This window comes from Ictidomys tridecemlineatus, chromosome 6, assembly GCF_052094955.1.
Source record: "Ictidomys tridecemlineatus isolate mIctTri1 chromosome 6, mIctTri1.hap1, whole genome shotgun sequence".
NCBI lineage: Eukaryota > Metazoa > Chordata > Mammalia > Rodentia > Sciuridae > Ictidomys > Ictidomys tridecemlineatus.
Genome location: NC_135482.1, coordinates 191,603,325 through 191,620,837, shown reverse-complemented (window position 1 = coordinate 191,620,837; position 17,513 = coordinate 191,603,325). Strand labels below are relative to the sequence as shown.

At 36.1% G+C, this 17,513-nt stretch overlaps 1 protein-coding gene across 5 annotated transcripts in view; it reads right to left on the bottom strand.

Moving 5' to 3' along the window:
• The window catches only part of Tpp2 (tripeptidyl peptidase 2), a 67,749-nt gene that overhangs the window by 17,097 nt on the left and 33,139 nt on the right, over positions 1–17,513 (bottom strand). For 2 of the 5 annotated variants that reach the window (XM_040281705.2, XM_005317006.5), the window contains exons 13-24: positions 16,774–16,942; positions 15,694–15,851; positions 14,746–14,822; positions 12,558–12,664; positions 10,440–10,594; positions 9,272–9,388; positions 8,937–9,037; positions 7,312–7,408; positions 6,235–6,372; positions 4,754–4,998; positions 4,431–4,509; positions 2,623–2,661 (exon numbers count right to left, since the gene is read on the bottom strand). In XM_040281705.2, coding sequence (XP_040137639.2) covers positions 2,623–2,661; positions 4,431–4,509; positions 4,754–4,998; positions 6,235–6,372; positions 7,312–7,408; positions 8,937–9,037; positions 9,272–9,388; positions 10,440–10,594; positions 12,558–12,664; positions 14,746–14,822; positions 15,694–15,851; positions 16,774–16,942 — 1,482 coding nt within the window. Of the gene's footprint in view, positions 1–1,801; positions 1,836–2,622; positions 2,682–4,430; positions 4,510–4,753; positions 4,999–6,234; positions 6,373–7,311; positions 7,409–8,936; positions 9,038–9,271; positions 9,389–10,439; positions 10,595–12,557; positions 12,665–14,745; positions 14,823–15,693; positions 15,852–16,773; positions 16,943–17,513 lie in introns of all 5 variants that reach the window. The other 3 variants (XM_078016308.1, XM_040281706.2, XM_005317007.4) reach the window with 3 other exon arrangements.

Sequence of the window (17,513 nt, the reverse complement as noted above, 5' to 3'; positions counted from 1 at the left end):
AAACTGGAAAAAACAAACAAACAAAAAGCTATTGCTTAGCTTTTTTAGGACCTTGCCATAGTTCTTGAGGTTGACTCTCCTGAGTGGGTGTGGCCTTGGGCAAAGCCTAGGTAAAGTGTTGCTAATAGTCTACCACCAAGTACCTACTGAAACACTGCCTTGGCACTGTCTGCTACACAGACACCAGGCATCCAGGAATTAAAGACAGAAGAGGCTTCCAGTCTTCACTTCCTGTTAAGGCAGTTCGCTTTATCGTCCAGTATGTTAGAGTGAGAATGCTGCTTGCCAGGCAGCCCCCACTCATTCTAACAGTTTCCCAGATTAGGAAGAACTGTGACATCTCTGGATAGGAAAACCATGTAGTATTTATTGTAAGGCAATTTCTACTCTGGAACTCAGAGGTAAGGAATTTTCTATTATTGTTTTAATACTGAAGAAGGAAAATAGAACTAATTAAAAGTGAGAAATCCACTAAAATAATTTATAATAAAAAATTAACAAAGACCTATAAAAAGCAGAAAGAAATTCCATATTAGAAAGCTTAATCTATTAGGAAAAATATAAAAGAAAAGTTTATAATGAATTATCTTAAGCAAAAAGCAAGCCTTTATAATCAGTACCATTATAAATGCTAGTAGAATTCTATAAAATACTTCAGAACAAGAATTTATTATCAAAATTATAAGTCTGATAGTTTTAATTCATTTATTATCAAAAGAAAATGAGGCTGCCTTTCATTTGTGATATCAAAATCGTTTTATTCTTTTTTTATAATAAGTATCTTTTCAACTTGCTTCTCAAGGCTCAATGTAAGGTCAATTTAATAGAAATAGTTTTGTACCTTAAATCTTGATTTGGATTTAAAAAGACAGCCAAGAAGCATCATCAGAGCAGAAAAGCTCTGAAGAGTATTCCATAGTAGAACATTTAATGGTAAATAATAATTTTTTTATTCCACTTATGCACAAAGGATTTCAGTAGTGTTCAAACTGACACAAAGTCAAACTCACCTGTCAAACTACTCTTTTAGCAGCATAACATTGCCATTTATATTCTGATTCAAAAATGCAAATTCTCTAGTTCTTAAATTATTATCAACTGTAAATTCAAAAATTCAAAGCTTTATACAAACTAAAATAACTAAAGATTAATGCTATATATGATCTTTTAAAAGTAACTAAATTCTTTCACATTGTATATCCATACACAATTTTCTTTGTAATGTGCCTACACTGCTTATTTTAAAGTTAGAGCCTACACTTGCACTGAAGACAGGAAGGAACAGGCAGAAGTCACTATAGTGCCCAAGTTCCACATACGAAGCCTTACTAGCCATCTAGCAATGACAATCTGATTCATTCAACTCTTTCCTACCTTGCACATCTTAACACAAACAAAACCCACCAGAATGCCTCCAAAGTCAACCAAAATATATAAGAGGAAAGAAAGAAAAAACAAACAAACAAAAACCTAATTGGGCATGACCTTGATGATATGCATCTTCTATCTTCAATGACTCCTAGAATACTTTCTCCCCATTCTTGAAAGCAATGACTTTCAAACTATCTTCATGACAAACCAAAGATGCAAACATCAATATATAAAATGAAATACAGTTTTTACATGCTGCCTTCATTACTTCAAATAAATTTACCTGACCCCCAAATGGGTCAAAATGTCCACTTCAGACATATTGGTCTTTATTCTTCTATCTGGGAAGATAATTTCTGGGGTGTACTGTGTTTGAACAAAGCATTTATTGTTGTACAACAGTATGAACATTTTAATAAAGGAATTTTACCTATTATAAAATGGTGATCCCCAGTTCCATAGCACTAGAAATTAAGAAACATAGTTATCTTTTGTCTATGTTTTAAAACACTACTGACTCTCCACTGCAGTTACTTCCTGCTGAAGCAAAAGCTAAATGGTGCCAGTGGAGCTTCACTAAATGTGAATCCCTTTAAATTTTCTTTGTTGAGTTACATTTGGCTCTAGCTGTTAACAGGTTCCCTTATGTGCTATGGGGAAGTCAAGCAGACCACTGGAAGGCAAAATCTGTTCATATTTAGTATATGCTTTAATTTTTTTGTCAGCAGTTCTTATTTCTGGTCCTGTGATCTCCATTGATGTCTTTTGTCTCTATCCTTCCAGAACAGGATAGATTCAAGAGCCAGGAATAAACTTCACTTCAGAAAGCTGGAATATTTTATTAATCATATCAATCCAGTTTAAAAGTGATTTTAATTTTGTATATAAGTGCTTTGGCGTCTATGGCTAAATTTTTAGGATGATCTCTTTATAAGATTTTAGATAAACAAAATTCCAAATTTTATTACTTGATATCATATCTGTGGCAATAAATGAATAACAATTAAAATTTTTTGATACACAGGAACAATAGGAGTCTTCCAGCAATTTACAATTGGAAAAAGCCTTTAGAAAAGCAGTATGTCAACACTGCTTGTAGGTACAGTGAAGAGCGCTGTACTGCAGAATGTAAAGAAAGGAAACTAAGGGTGAGATTTAAAAAAAAAAAAAGATTTATAATAGTGACAGAAAGTTTAACTAATATGTAAATAAGGTTTTAAGACATTGTTTTTAAGAACTGACAATCAGTACCTTTTTAAATTTTCCTTGTCGTTTGGCTGCAGACTGCCCCTGGGAGTTAGAACGACATTCTGTAAGAAAACATGCACAATCTACACAGGATGGAGACACCACCTCTGTCTAATTTTCTTCTGACTTGCATTCCACCTGCATGTGTCTGTGATCCAAATGGCATGCTTTCATACAAAGCAACATTGCCACTTCAAATATAAGTATGCTACTCTAAGAACAAATGTTTTTCAGCTTTTTATCTAAAGTATTTAGTGACCAAAGTTCATTGCTTAAGATTAAACACAAATTCAGCTGACAGTCTGCAGGGTCTGATTCTAAAGGGTGTCATCATAATAATGTAAGCCTATGCATTCTAATAAAAAGCATCATTCAGGGTTATCATGAAAGTCAAACAGAAGTAAAACAAACAGTTACTTCCCATCTGCCAAAAACATCAGGAAAGCAAAACTACTGAAGAAAGATTCAATAAATAATGCAATGGAAATTATAATGCACTAAACAGCTTAGGTTACTGCTCTAAGAAAGTCTACCTTACTGACTACAGTTAACTAACCATGGTTCATGCCACCCGGCTGTAATTTCACAATTGCTTCTGAAACTGCAGTCAGGAAGTACTAACAATTTATGATATTTCAATTCTTTCCTGTTATGCTTGTCACACAAAGTGGACTCTTCACAAGAGTCATCTGTCATCTGGGTGAAAAGTTCAGAGCTGCAGCCTCATATCTGAAGCAGCTATGCTTCCAAGGAAATGAAATCTACAAAAAAGACTATAAGGATTTCTTAAATGCCAATATCAACTACTGACTTACTTCAAATTATACTAAAGGATAACTTAGAAATGAGACCCAAGAAACATTGGGACAAACAATTTTTCTAAGTACAAAATTCCTAAATTATGCTTCAATGGCAGTGAATAAATGACCTTGTTTCAACAGTGGCAAAAAATAAATTAGACTTTAAGATGTATAAAATTTCATTTTGATAACATTAATAAATCCCAGCATCAAGTGGTAGACTTACTTAGCTTTGTAAGAATTAATGCTAAGCTGTAAGAATGCAAAGCTGTTAAGAATGATAACTTTAATGAATATTGAGCTAAAATGACTCTATGACAAAAGGTGACGGATGTAACTACCATTCTCATAGTGAATTTGTAATGAAAACACAGATGGAAAAAACTGACAAATACCTATAAAGTTGTAATATTTGTTTCTAAACTATGACAACCAGAAACAGGTTTCTAAGAGAAAGCATAATTTTGAGACAATAAAAGGCAATGCTAAAAGACATTTATTTGCCTACATTAATTATGTAAGATTTCAATAAGAGAAAGGTTTGCTCAAGTGTGAAAAATGTTGTTCATTTGTAATAAATGTTCTAATTGGCTTTTAGAAGCAACCCAAGACAATGTGATTTACTCTAATTTCTATAATATTAGTGAAAATTCTACAGCATGCTTCAATTTTAAAGATTTCATTTATTTAAGCCAAGTTTGATTTGAATCTACAGGTTTCATAAGAAACTCAAGTACATCTGCCACTGAGGCAGGATGGATTCAGGGCCACAGCACACAGGCTTGTGGAAAAGACTAAATATTTAGAAAATATGACACATTTTAAAAGACAGGCAAATATTAATCCTGGTTCACTAGTTACTTGAGGAAAAATACTTTAAAACTGCTTCCCCTCTACCCACTGCCCATGGATATTTTCTTTTATCCAAACTGAAATGTGGAATTAATTCCCATCTTTAGAGAAATGGAAATTTTGAAACAGATAGTTTCAGTGTAAATAACTAATACTTACAGCTTTTTTGCCAAGTTCAGTCTTTGACAATGTTAGTGATCCTGCAAGGTAGCATCCAGGTCCCGCCCCTTTAGGTATTCTAATGGGAGAATTAAAGAGGGAAAAAAGCAACAAAGAACAAAGTTTCACAAAGATAATTAGGGGAAAAAACATCAAAACAAATCTGTGCTGAAAAAATTCCCCATAGCTAAGATTTCAAAGAAATAAATTCAGTTTAAAGTGACAACGTTCTATAAAAATTTAGCCTAATACAATGAACTCAAATTGGAAAGACCACAGTTCAGGTGTTCACAGACCACAGTATCAGCAAAGTCATCACTTACTTGTCATCAGGTAAGGAAGTAACAAAGAATGGTTGGTTATATTTGGGTGGTAATGTCAAGTTGCTTGATTTCTTCTTTCCTAGAAGTGCAAGGCTATGATTTTCATGAATATCTAAGCTCAAGGTATTAGATAACCTATGAGAAACAATAAATGGAAGGTCTTTAAGACGCTCCAGGTCACTGATTTGTTCATGACGAATCTGTAGTCGAATTGTATAATCTCCTTTCTCCAATTTCAAAGAATACTAAAAAAGAAAAACAAAACTAAACTAAACATTTGGGAAAAGTTAAATTTAATCAAGTAAAAAGAAATGACAATAAGAGGATAAGAGAGGGACACACAAGTGAACAAGATACATGCACAAACTAAGTGCCTCATGTGCCAATGAGCAGACAGATCAGGACACTGAGCTGCCGCCCCTGGTCACACAGGTAGTGAAGCACAGGAAGTTTTCAGGTCAGACTCCTAGGCCCTTACTCTTCCCACAACAGAATAGTGCCATATTCTTGGCTAAACCGGTGTCCATTCTAGACTGATAAAAGTAATGATTTTTCTCTCTCTCTCTTTTTTTTTTTTTAGTTCATAGGTCCTCAAAGACACATACAAACTACAAAAAAAAAAAAAAAGAAGTGCTGTATAATATCTAAAACAAATACACATGGTGCATTGCCTACATATGACTTCTGGTAATGTTTACACTGTAACTCAAATGTCACACCCCTTTACAGCAAACAAGAAAGAGGAAGCCAGCAGAGATCAAGGAATACACAGTGATAATGTTCATGGAGAATGGATGTTGTATTTTGCATCTGCACTTTCTTCTGAGAAGATCTGAAAAGTAACCAAAGTAATGGCACTGCAGTGATTCAGTCTGCACCAAGATGAGACTACTGCTTGCTTTGAGGAAAACAAATTTCAATCAGGGATAAGATTTCTATAAATTATAATTATAAGCACTTAATATACAGTTGTCAAATTAAGAAGTAGATTTGAAAGTGGTAACAAACTGAAGCCACCAGGACACTGCTTAATGTTCCCTTTAGCTCATTAGACCTGGGACTACTTCGAGGTGCTCACGTACCTAGGATGATTTGCCTTCCACTTTCACATAGGCAATGGCAGTGTGTAGGAAAGAGAAATACTACAAACAGCTACACTAGGCTAGGGGTGTAGCTCAGTAGAAAAGCATGTACTTAGGATGCACAAGACCCCAGCACCTTAAACAACAACAACAACAAACTACACTGCTCAGGGCCCACAGGCTCTAACCCCACACAATCAGCTTTAACTACATGGCAGAAGAGCTGTCAATCTGTTCCTGAACAACTACAATAGACAAGAAAGTTCCTGTAGTTTGTAAAAGTACTAAACTGCAAGACCATGGCATCTTAAAAATGCACAAATATTACAATAACAAGAAATTAGGGTTTCATGGGATAGTTTCTGTTAGTTTAACAAATCATCACTGCCAATTTTATACCTGATGTGGATAGGCATCACCTGAGCCCATCTGTCTTTTGTTCTGGTCAAAAATAATCCAAAGTTGGCTGTCAAATTCTGATTCATATAACAATTCACAAAGAAGTGGGCAGCTTGGAGTTACTTCTCCACTCTTAGGCTATAAAAAAAAAAAGGCTAATTATACAATGTGGTTTATACATATAATTTCTTTCCCTTTTTTGGGGGGTACTGGGGATTGAACTCAGGGGCACTTGACCACTGAGCCATATCCCCAGCCCTATTTTGCATTTTATTTAGAAACAGGGTCTCATTGAGTTGCTTAGTGTCTCGTTTTTGCCGAGGCTGGCTTTGAACTCACGATCCTCCTGCCTCAGCCTCCTGAACTGCTGTTTACATATGATTTCTAATATAGATTTTGAATACTGGTGTCAAAATAAGACTTTTTCATTAAGAAGTATTCAGAATGCTTTCTTCTAAAACTTATGAAAATGCAGAACATCTAGTATTTTGACACTAATTAAAGACACTTTTCTTTACAAATGTTAAAAAATACAAACATAGCTATTATGTTCTCTTATTATTGTTAACCAAGCAATAAATATTATTCAAGACCTCTAATTACTTTATAAAAATTGAAATCTGACAATTTATTGACATCTATTATTTCCCTAACACCAAAACCAAATTCATATTCATCAATGACTGTTTTACTGAAATCTCACTGTAAAAACTCTGATCCAGTGTTTACACTGGTTTCAAGTACTGTCGCACTCAGTCCTCCTGGGAGCCATTCTGAGCTTTTACTCCTCTGAAGCCCCCTTCGGCAAGCTATCATGCCTGGCACCATGATCCAAAGGACTATGCCACATCCAAGGCATCTAATCACTCTGGGTCAGATGGCATTAAGGAACAGGAATTACTAAAAGGTCACTACTAAATTATGCTTTGTGACTTCCATCAGAATGGTACTTAGATGAGTAGAAACCGTAATTTCCTAAGCATAATCCCAAACTAACCAGGGTTAATAACTTGACTCTCTGATTCATGAAACACAACATTTCATCATGTGGATATACTTTACCAGGCAAACACTTACTTGATGAAAGTTATATGTCAGGACCATCTCATAAAGTTGACGATTGTTTGGCAAAACATCTCTTGCTCCTAAAGGTTTTGTTTTTGCACTCACTGGGCTACAATAAAGCAATCACACATTTGATTTGATTCAAGAGTTCATTTAAGAAGACAAAATGGTAAGCAACAAAATTTATAACATATTACAAAAGTTACAATGAGTATGCCTAAAAATTGCTTTTTTCAGTATACCTCATAATATTTTAATCATTAACACATATGGTTCTTTATTGCCTGAGTCACAGCAACACAGTTTAAATTCTGCAATAAATATTACAAAGACAATATTTTCAGTATAAAAATATTATTAAATATTGCAAATAGCTCTTAGCCCAACTAAATCTCACCACTAGGGTGGACAATCACTAATAGTGCTGAAGGACAGGCTTTGATTTTGCATCCGGTTCAAACTCCTGGTAGTGCTGTACTGCCATGGCAGGGGCATAATATGCCCTTGTCCATATAGGGAATAGCATTTAATTTTTTTAATATCCTCTAATGCAAGTCACTGTTCAAATTTTTACAAAAAAAGCACTGAGATTAGGAGAATCACTTTTTAAAATAGTTAAAAATGTCAAATTTATTAATGTTATTATCCCATTTTTACAACGTTAGCAGAGATAGCCTGTGGATAGCACAATACAGATGATTCTATTTGTTCATTTTATAATTTGTAAGACACATACACACATATAAAGTGCTCTCTCTCTCTGGGTCACTGAGCCACATCCCCAGACCTATTTTGTATTTTCCTTAGAGACAGGGTCTCACTGAGTTGCTTAGCGCTTGCCTCACCACTGCTGAGGCTGGCTTTGAACTTGAGATTTTTCTTTCTCAGCCTCCCAAGGTACTGGAATTACAGGCGTGCACCACTGCACCAGGCCTCTCTCTCTTTTTTGATTATAACATTCACAGGACTTTCTAATTACCAGATTCTGGCCTATAGTGAGTCCTAGATACTAAAAGCAAAGGCTTTGTGTCACTGATACTTAGTTCAAATTTTTGAGATTTAGGGGTAAAACTTCCAAGAAGATACAAGCTAGACATACCCTCAACTACTATTCCCTACGAGGTTCTCTTAATGCATTTACTACCACGCGGTATGCTGCTATGGGACAAGGTCAGATTAAACAATAAAAAACAAGTACTTTCCTTAACACAGCAAGAGTGAGCATGTAGCTCAGCTGCCTGTTTTCTAGGGGAGCTGCTGAGGCACCGAGTCCAAAAAGACCTGCCAGCATTATGAGTTCTGGAAGTGACTGGCTAAGGATGCACATATTAAAATCAGAGATTATGTTAACTTGTTGCTTTCTGTCAAGAAATGAAAAGGCTAATGTCCATGATCCTAACTTGTCCTGAAAGGATCACCTATCCTCTGTCCTGAGCTTTGCCAGCCAAGTGGGACAGTGAGGACAGAAACTGCTGCTGGGCTGCCTTGCAGAGACACATGAAGACTCCTAAGCTGCAAAGTCAAACTGGATTCTCATCTCCAGTGTTCACATAGCTTAAGAAAAACGACTTTTCAAAGAATGTAAGAGATTCCCCACCCACCACCAACATTTGTAGCCCCTAAACACTGAGTGATACCGTAGTGTTTGGACCCAATTCTTCAAAGTTATGCAGGGAGCCAGATCTTCGTATTTTAAGGACGACTGAACATCAAAACGGTTGATTCCTTCTGATGCGTGCTACAAAGGATATTTAACAAATTAATTTCCCAAACTTTAACTGAAAATAAAAATTACTTTATGTCTAATATAAATGTATCTAATGTAAAATTTATAAACACCTATGAACAAAGACTATTATTTTCAGAACCACAGATAATTTCTCCAATAAGGTTTAAATATAACCAATTGAATTAGTTTTCAATAACACAAATAAATGACATTTAAAAATGATGAAAATATCATAGAACTTACAATGTTCAACTGAGGAGCAGTGCAAACTATTCCATGGAAAGAAATGGTATAATCAATATTGACATCACTTAGGCTTGCCCACCAACGAGCAATACAAAATTCAATTGCTTTCCCACCCTGCAGATAAAAATAAGAATAAATTATAATATATAGATCCCTATTTCCTCTAATTACAAAATATAAAAATTAGCTGTTTTTTTAAGCAATTATTTTCTTATTTATAACAAAACTCAAAGGACTTTTGTCATTTGTGCTAGGTGTTGTTAGGCACTGTACATGAAGACTTAGATGATTACTGGTACTTAAATACACAACTATTTATCATAATCTTACACTTCTTATCAAAACATTTGAGGCATCTTTTGAAAGTATATACAGTAAAATAATGCTGAAAAAGTGGAATAAAAATTAGGATCAAAAGAAACCTAAGAGAGGATAAGAGAAAGGATAAAACTTTATAAGGCATATTCAATAGGCACAGCTGAATTTTAGTCTAAGAGCCTCCTGCAAACTAAAAGAAAATCAAAATTATGGTGACACCTTTCTCCCTGTTAAATAATAAAAGCAAAAGCGGAAGAAAAACTGTTCCTAGCCCTGTTTTAAATTAGGTTTTTTAGAAATCAAGTGCATTAGAAAGTTTAAAGAGAGCAACCATGTAACACTGATGCAGTGCAAGGACACGGACACACACTCAGACTCAGAGCACAAGTGTGTGGAAGAATAGGGTAAGTCCACCTGCCTCACTTCTTACACTACAGCCAAGGGTAGAGACCTGTCCTGGTGAGGCAATCTGAACGCCAAGCCCCTCAGATTCTTAAGGCATTAATAAAATAAGTGACCTGGAGAAAAGTGTTCCATAAGGAAATAATTATATAGAGGAAACAATTAAAACCAAGGTCCAAATTATGAAGTGTCAGAATCTACAAGATCAGCACTTTTCTTTGACTAGATTATTCAAGAGTTAAAAAAGGATGAATATTTTTGTCCAATACTTAGGTTTAAGTACCCTAATTAGACTTCATTAGACTTCATACTTCATTTAATTTGTATGAACAAAATATAGAATCCCAATGTGCTCTTGGTAGAAAATATTAAGTCAAATTCAAATAGTTAGTCTTAGCCCCCACCAAAAAGGAAAGTGAGATTTCAATCTGTTAATCACACTTACTAGGACAGGAAAAGCTTCTGTCAGAGTTCCTTTTTCTGGAAGGGAGCAAAACTTATAGAATTCATGACTTCGATATGCTCTTTGCTTCACAAGCTGCACTGCATGAAGAACAAACTTGGCTGACACCTCAGAAGAACATGAACACACAGTAACTTCTAGAATAAGAAGGAAAGAAGCAAAGCTTTAAACTAGTCAAGATTTAAAATATAGTTTTAACAATGACCTTTTGTTTAGGTAGTAACATATAAAGAATAAAATGATATACTGAAATGAAACCTGTGTACCTCCTTAAAAACACAGAAACAGAATATTAATAAAGCCAGAGGGCAGAAGATAATCTGCAGAAAAGAGATAAACGGGTATTAAACTAAGCTGCCTCTTGCTGCAAGCGCCAGGTGACACAAGCAGCCCACAGGTGCATAACAATTATCCTTATCAGGTACCTACCTCTCTCTTAAAAATCCTTCTTTTTGCTGGTGTTAGCTGAAAACCAATCAATACCTCATATAGTAAAGAAGATTATAATTTTTAAAACCTCTACTATTTATCCTGGCCTAAATTCCATTAGCATCTATTCATTAAACTTATTTGGTAATTTTTCCTAGTCTCTCCTGTCTCTCTTGATCTGTCTCCATCTGGTCTACTTCTACTTGCTTAGCTTGACCAGAAGGCAGTGCTGGAAATGAGCCTAAACCATGTGAGGCAAGACCAGCAGCTCATCAAAAGAATATTCTCTATTCTAATTCAAGGGAAATGGAGCAAGGTTCAGTTCTCTGTGGTTCCCAAGGACAAGTGGGCACACAGCTCTTGGAACCTAATCAGTTACTGAGAGTACAAAATCTAGCGTTATGACAATATTTCTAATTATTTGAAATAGTAACCATTGTAATACACTTCTACTCTAACATTGTAAAATGCTCTGAAATACTTGCATTCTAGATAATTCAATAACTTTTTAAAACAAAAAAAAGTATTTTCAATACCAACCTACACAAATCATAACCAGGGCAGTATACCCACTGTCATTTTCCACTAAATAAATATTAAATTCAATATTCAGTATTAATTAATATTTTTTTACTCTTTAATATCATTGGCCTTGAACTGTACAACTCTGAGAAGGCCTATATGATGCTACTACAGAGATGTTCAATTTAGCACCTCTAACCCTGAGCCCCAGAAGAACTGTCAAGGATATAAATATCAACATGGACAAGCTATGTCTCAGATGCTTCACAAGCTCTTGAATCTTTTAATTTACACATAATTAGCTAAAAGAGAAGTTTGGTTAATTAAGCAACCTGCCCCAAGTAAGCATTAAGGTAAGACAGAGTCTGGATCTGAAGCCCAAACTTGTCAGTCTCCAAAGCTTCACTGCTCCATGCTGCCTTCCTCTGATCCAGGTTCTCTTAATCACCAAGTAAGTCAGAAGTTTGGACTGGAGGCTCACAAGGACTCTCCTTGGGGAAAGGCCTCTAGAAGCAATCCTTCTCTATGTAGCTCACTACCTCACCCTCTGAAAAGTACCTGGAACACAGATTATGCATAAAAGTATGTGTGGGGAATGAGTCTAGTACACCTCCTGACTATCGTCTGTGGTGGACAAAGAGGAAGAAAGCAACACTCCAACAGGGGTGCAGTTCAACAGGATATACTGGACCCTGTTTCAATCCGGCACTCTAACTTGCAGTTTTTGTTATTTATTATTTTGCCTTTACCACATTATATGTAATAAGAAAAGTCTTGCATTTCCAGTGATATCAAGAGGGAGGGAGACAGACAAACTGCATTTAGACAAATGACCAGAAGATAGTACAAGGAACCACAGAGACAACAAACTCTTTTCAATGAGGTCTCACACATGTATTTCATGATTTCATTTTAAGCAAATGCTCAAAAGAGATATATACAAGCACAAAATGCTTTTTTAAGCCAAATATAAACCATTTTTAATAAGGATACTTATTGGCCTAGAGACAAGATAACCTGTGTAAAATGCTGAACAGTGTGTCCACATCCTAGAGGTATTCAGTAATGCTGGCTATTAATTTAAATTGGGTTCACATATTTATAACACATAATCATCCAAAATAAGAGGTCCAGACAAATTTTACTTACCAGCCCATGTTGCACCCTCAGGAACCTCAATGAAATGCCTTCTAATCTGACCAGGTTTAAAATGTACATCTGTAAAGGCTAGATCATAATGTGAAGACTCATTTACTCTGAAAATTAACAAAAAAATTATTAAATGTGATATTGTCATAAAATAGTTATGTTTGTAACATGCCCACTAACACTCTAGATCTTATACAATACATGCAAGAGTAGTTCACCAGAAATGAACACTGGGACTTGTTATTTCTTAGGTATAGGTGGACACAATCTCTTTATTTTTTTATTTTATTTTATTTTTGAGAGAGAGGGGGGGGGGAGGGAGGGAGGGGAGAGAGAAAGAATTTTTTTAATATTTATTTTTTAGTTTTCTTTCGGCGGACACAACATCTTTGTTTGTATGTGGTGCTGAGGATCAAACCTGGGCCGCACGCATGCCAAGAGATCGCGCTACCGCTTGAGCCACATCCCCAGCGCCTCATGCATGCTAGGTAAGTGCTCTATCTCTGAGCTACAACGCAGCCCTTATTTTATAATTTGTAAGATACACACACACATTTAAAAAGCTCATACGCCTTTTTTTTTTCTTAAAGGAATTCTACAATATTCACAAAATTTTCTAATTTCTAGATTAAGGACTATAGTGAATCCTAGATATTAAAATAAAAGGTAGTGTATATTTTTGTGGCACTGATAAGTGTCTTGCAGCTATGATAAAAACTGGTGTTAAGCCCCTCATGTAGCTTCAAAAATGCCCCCATACTGTAAAAATAGTAAAGACAAACCATTTCCATGAGAAATTAAATTAAAAAAATTAAAAGTCAAATGTATAACTACCTTCTACAGAAAGTGTATGTAGAATCAAACTCTTATCAGTAGGACAAACATTTAATGAGTGTTTACATAAGGTAGCTAGAAATGGAACAATGAGTAAAATATGGTCCTTTGATCTAGTTGAATTAGTGGGGAGGGAGATATTTTACACAGTAGGGACATGTCAGGGAAAACTGATGAAGAATTTTTGGTTCATTCAAAGGGAACCTGCAGAATCTTCCTGAAAGAGAAAACGTTATCAGCTGATTGTTGAAGGTCTTACACAGAGCCTTGTTGAAATTTCCATTGCACTTCTAGGCAATGTATGACACAAAATTTAACTTCTTTCCCACATACATGCCATTTTAAAATTGATTTTCTTAATTTCATCCTCTATGCCTCATAGGGCCGAGATCCACCTGAGTAACTAACTCAACAGAAACTGGTAATTTAGAACTGCCACTTATTTTCAGTATTCAAAATCCAATCTCAAACAGTTTATCTACTAATCGGTTTGCTTTGCACATCCTGTTTAATAGGGTCTACATAGGATGAAGTAAGATATAGTCTCTGACTTCAGAGGGCTCACAGTCAAACAGCATAAATTAAATAAGTAAATTTTGTCCTGAGCCTTGTAAAGCGCCATGATGTAGAAAGACTGGACTACTTTTATTCAGATGCCCAGAAATGAGCCTGGTCAGTTAAAGGCTCCAGTGCAGCAAAGGCTTCAGTCGAGCAAATGCTCTCATTAACTGTAGAAATCTGGAGAGTCTGGGTGGAAAGCTGCTCAGAACCTGCACCTTGGTGTATGGCATGATAGGAAGCACTGGGTTGGGGCTAGAGCTGTGAGGAGTCATCACTTGCTATTTTAAGGAATCTAAACTTGATACTTGGAGCTGCCAGTGATGTATTTTAAGCAGGAGTAACATGATCAAATGTGAACTCCTTGGTTCCAGGGTGGACAGAGAGGAAAGGGTTAAGAGTCTGGAAGCACAAAGTGACTAGAAAGGAGGAAGAGCCAGGAAAGCAAGGAGGGTGGTGTGGAGAAGGATGAAACAGCTCTTCCAAGGGTCGCAGAGGGCTTGGGGAAGCGGAAGGCTATGCTACTCTTTCCCGTGGAGCTTGGCAGCAGCCCCTACACCAGTATATTCAGTGAAGGGGGTGGGGAGGAGGCCAGATGCCATCCATGGTTCTCACAGCCAACAGGGACCAGCACGGCTGACTACATGCCACCGACAAAAGGGAGGAAGACTCGAACTAAGACTAAGCTCTGGTTACCTGGTTCTGTGGCCTAGTAATCCAAAAAGTCCACAGTATCCCACACATAGCTATTAACAACTTAGATGTAAAAATAAGTTGTGAACAACCTCTTACTTACTTTGCTGCTATAACCGCAGTGATGGGAACTCTGAACAGAGGCCCTGCATTGGGGGAGGCTATGTCATAGCCGCAAACCTTGAAAGAAACACAGTTTCAATATCTATAAATATACTTGTAGAACAGGGAGTTTAAAGGGATAATCTAGTCATAGAATGAATTAATCTTAAAACTGAAAGGTCCCACACATAAGTGGAACAGGTTTCCTGACACTAGGTCACATAATATTATTAGCAAAAAGCCCTAACAAATGCATATGTAAAAACCTTTAAATAATTGAGCATAATAGGGAAATGAGACATCAAATTTAAAAAATTGCTTTTTAATGACTCAACTGCAAACTAGCTCAAACTAGCATCACAGACAACATTGGAGGTAGTTACTGTTTACATACAACTACCATGTATCTAACAGATGCTTTCTCCACCTGAGTATGCAACTCAGGTTCAACCCAATCAACCAAGTGATGAATTAGAAGGAAACCTAACTGAAAGGCTTTACTGCTCTGCTTGTTTCTCTTCACACAAGGACACATTATATTCTTACTGTACCCCACTGCTTAAATGAATACAGGCAGACCAGATGAGCTACAAACTCTGGCAAGTAGAAAGGCTGAGTTGTTTCTTAACAAGAAAGCAACATCTTAGAAATATACTTGGAATTGTTTACCTTTTTACTCTTAAACATGTTATCCACCTGCTTTTTATTTTTGTTGTTTTGTTTTTTTGTTACTGGGGATTGAACCTGGGGCACTCGACCACTGAACTACAATCTTAGCCCTTTTTATTTTTGAGACAGGGTCTTGCTAAGTTGTCCAGGCTGGCCTTGGACTTGTGATCCTCCTGCCTCAGCCTCTCATTTTTACTGGGAATATAGGACTGCACCACTGCACTTGGCCTCTCAAAACATTTTAAAGAGTAAAGAAATGAAAATGAAGATATGCCAATACCTCTGTATAATGCAATCCTTCTCGTAAGCCTCTGGGGTCCACACGTATGTTTATGTGTCTACACTGATTCATGAGTTCCAAATGGCTGGGACACTGAACCCAAGATGAGTTTGAAGTTAAAGCTAAATGAAGCTGAAGGGATATTTTTTCAGAGTTTTCTGGCATTAAAAAGACCAAAAATTAAAATCAGCATTTCCCCCCTTTCATTTCAAAAAGTTCTATCTCTTGTCAAGAAATTTCAACAACTTAGTCTGTTCTAAAATGTACTAGACATTGCACCCAAAGCACAATTTAAACAAAACTGTCATAAGTCTTCCTTGCATTTTAGTGTACTCTTGAGGATCTCATTCATAATTCTCACCAGACACTGCTATGCCTTAAAATACAGAATTTTAGTGGACATGTTACATCATTGTGTGCAGGTAACAGAACTTGAGTGAAATAAAGACTGTAAAATATACAGTGATGAGTTTCCCTGACACCTGCTGTTCCCCTCAGCTGCTACTATTTCTCACTCTCACCTGAAAGCTCTGGCTTATAACCAAGTAGTAAGTGGGAAAAGAAAGACAATGTTATTTTATTATCAATTTAATAAAACATAGGTCACTTGCAGTCCTGTCCTGCTGTTTTCCTTGGTGGTTGAGATGCTAACTGAATTACCATGGTACTGGGGTCCTTAATTGCTCTAGTTTCCCTTAAGTTTATTAACTTTTTATACTTATTTTTTTTTGCATTACGATTCTTAATTCACCATTATACAATAACTTATTACATCTAATTATATATGAGGTATGTTGACACCAAATTCAAATCTTCATACATGTATTTTGTATAATGATGAGGGTCTCCTTTCACCATTCATGCTATTCCCCTTCTCCCTCCCTTTCCGTCCCACCCCTATTCTCTATCTAGAGTAATCTTCCTCCATTGCTACTCCCTCACGTTTATTAGTTTTAAATAATCATCTTGTCAGTTCTTACTTCTCTTCAGACCATCGGCCACATAGCATCCCCCTGTCAAGCAGCATTTGTCTGAACCATCAACATGAACACTTCAGCTCACTGCCAGCCTCCTACTTACCTGTGTTCTCTGGAAATACAGGCTCAATGCCAACACCATGATCTGAAGGTGCAGCCACCTGAACAGGATCTCGGAGGTAGATGCCACGGTTATTTCCAACAGTAACAGTAAAACCTAGTCTATTAGCAAATGATGTATTCTGAACGAGGTAGTCATAGGCTTTGTCAACCTAATTAAAAGAATATAACTGGTAAGATAAAATGGATGAAGAAAATATTTTATTACAAATTACCAATTAACTTGACGTTAGTTATAACAAACTATTATAAACAAAAAGTCAGTTTCTATATTCACTGTATACTACTCAATACTCCCTCCAACTCAGATGCCAATTCTACATTTTTACCACTAGATGAACATTCCATTTCACTCTGTTCACGTTGTTAATGAATGCTGGAATTGATCCACCGGCCATTATGACTGACAAATTTTTGCTTCTACTTCTGTTTTGAATTTCCAGCCTCTATACGTCTGTTTCTCTTAGTATAACGAATCTGTCCTAACTATAAAATTTGGTTTTGGTTGTTTTTTTGCCCTACTATAGCCACATAATCTGAAATTTATTTTTATTTTTTTAAAGAGAGAGAGAAATTTTTTTTTGTAAATGGACACAACACAATGCCTTTATTTTTTTTTTAATGTGGTGCTGAGAATCGAACCTGGGTTGCACCTGTGCTAGGCGAGCGCTCTATTGCTGAGCCACAATCCCAGCCCCATAATCTGGAATTTAGACACAGTGA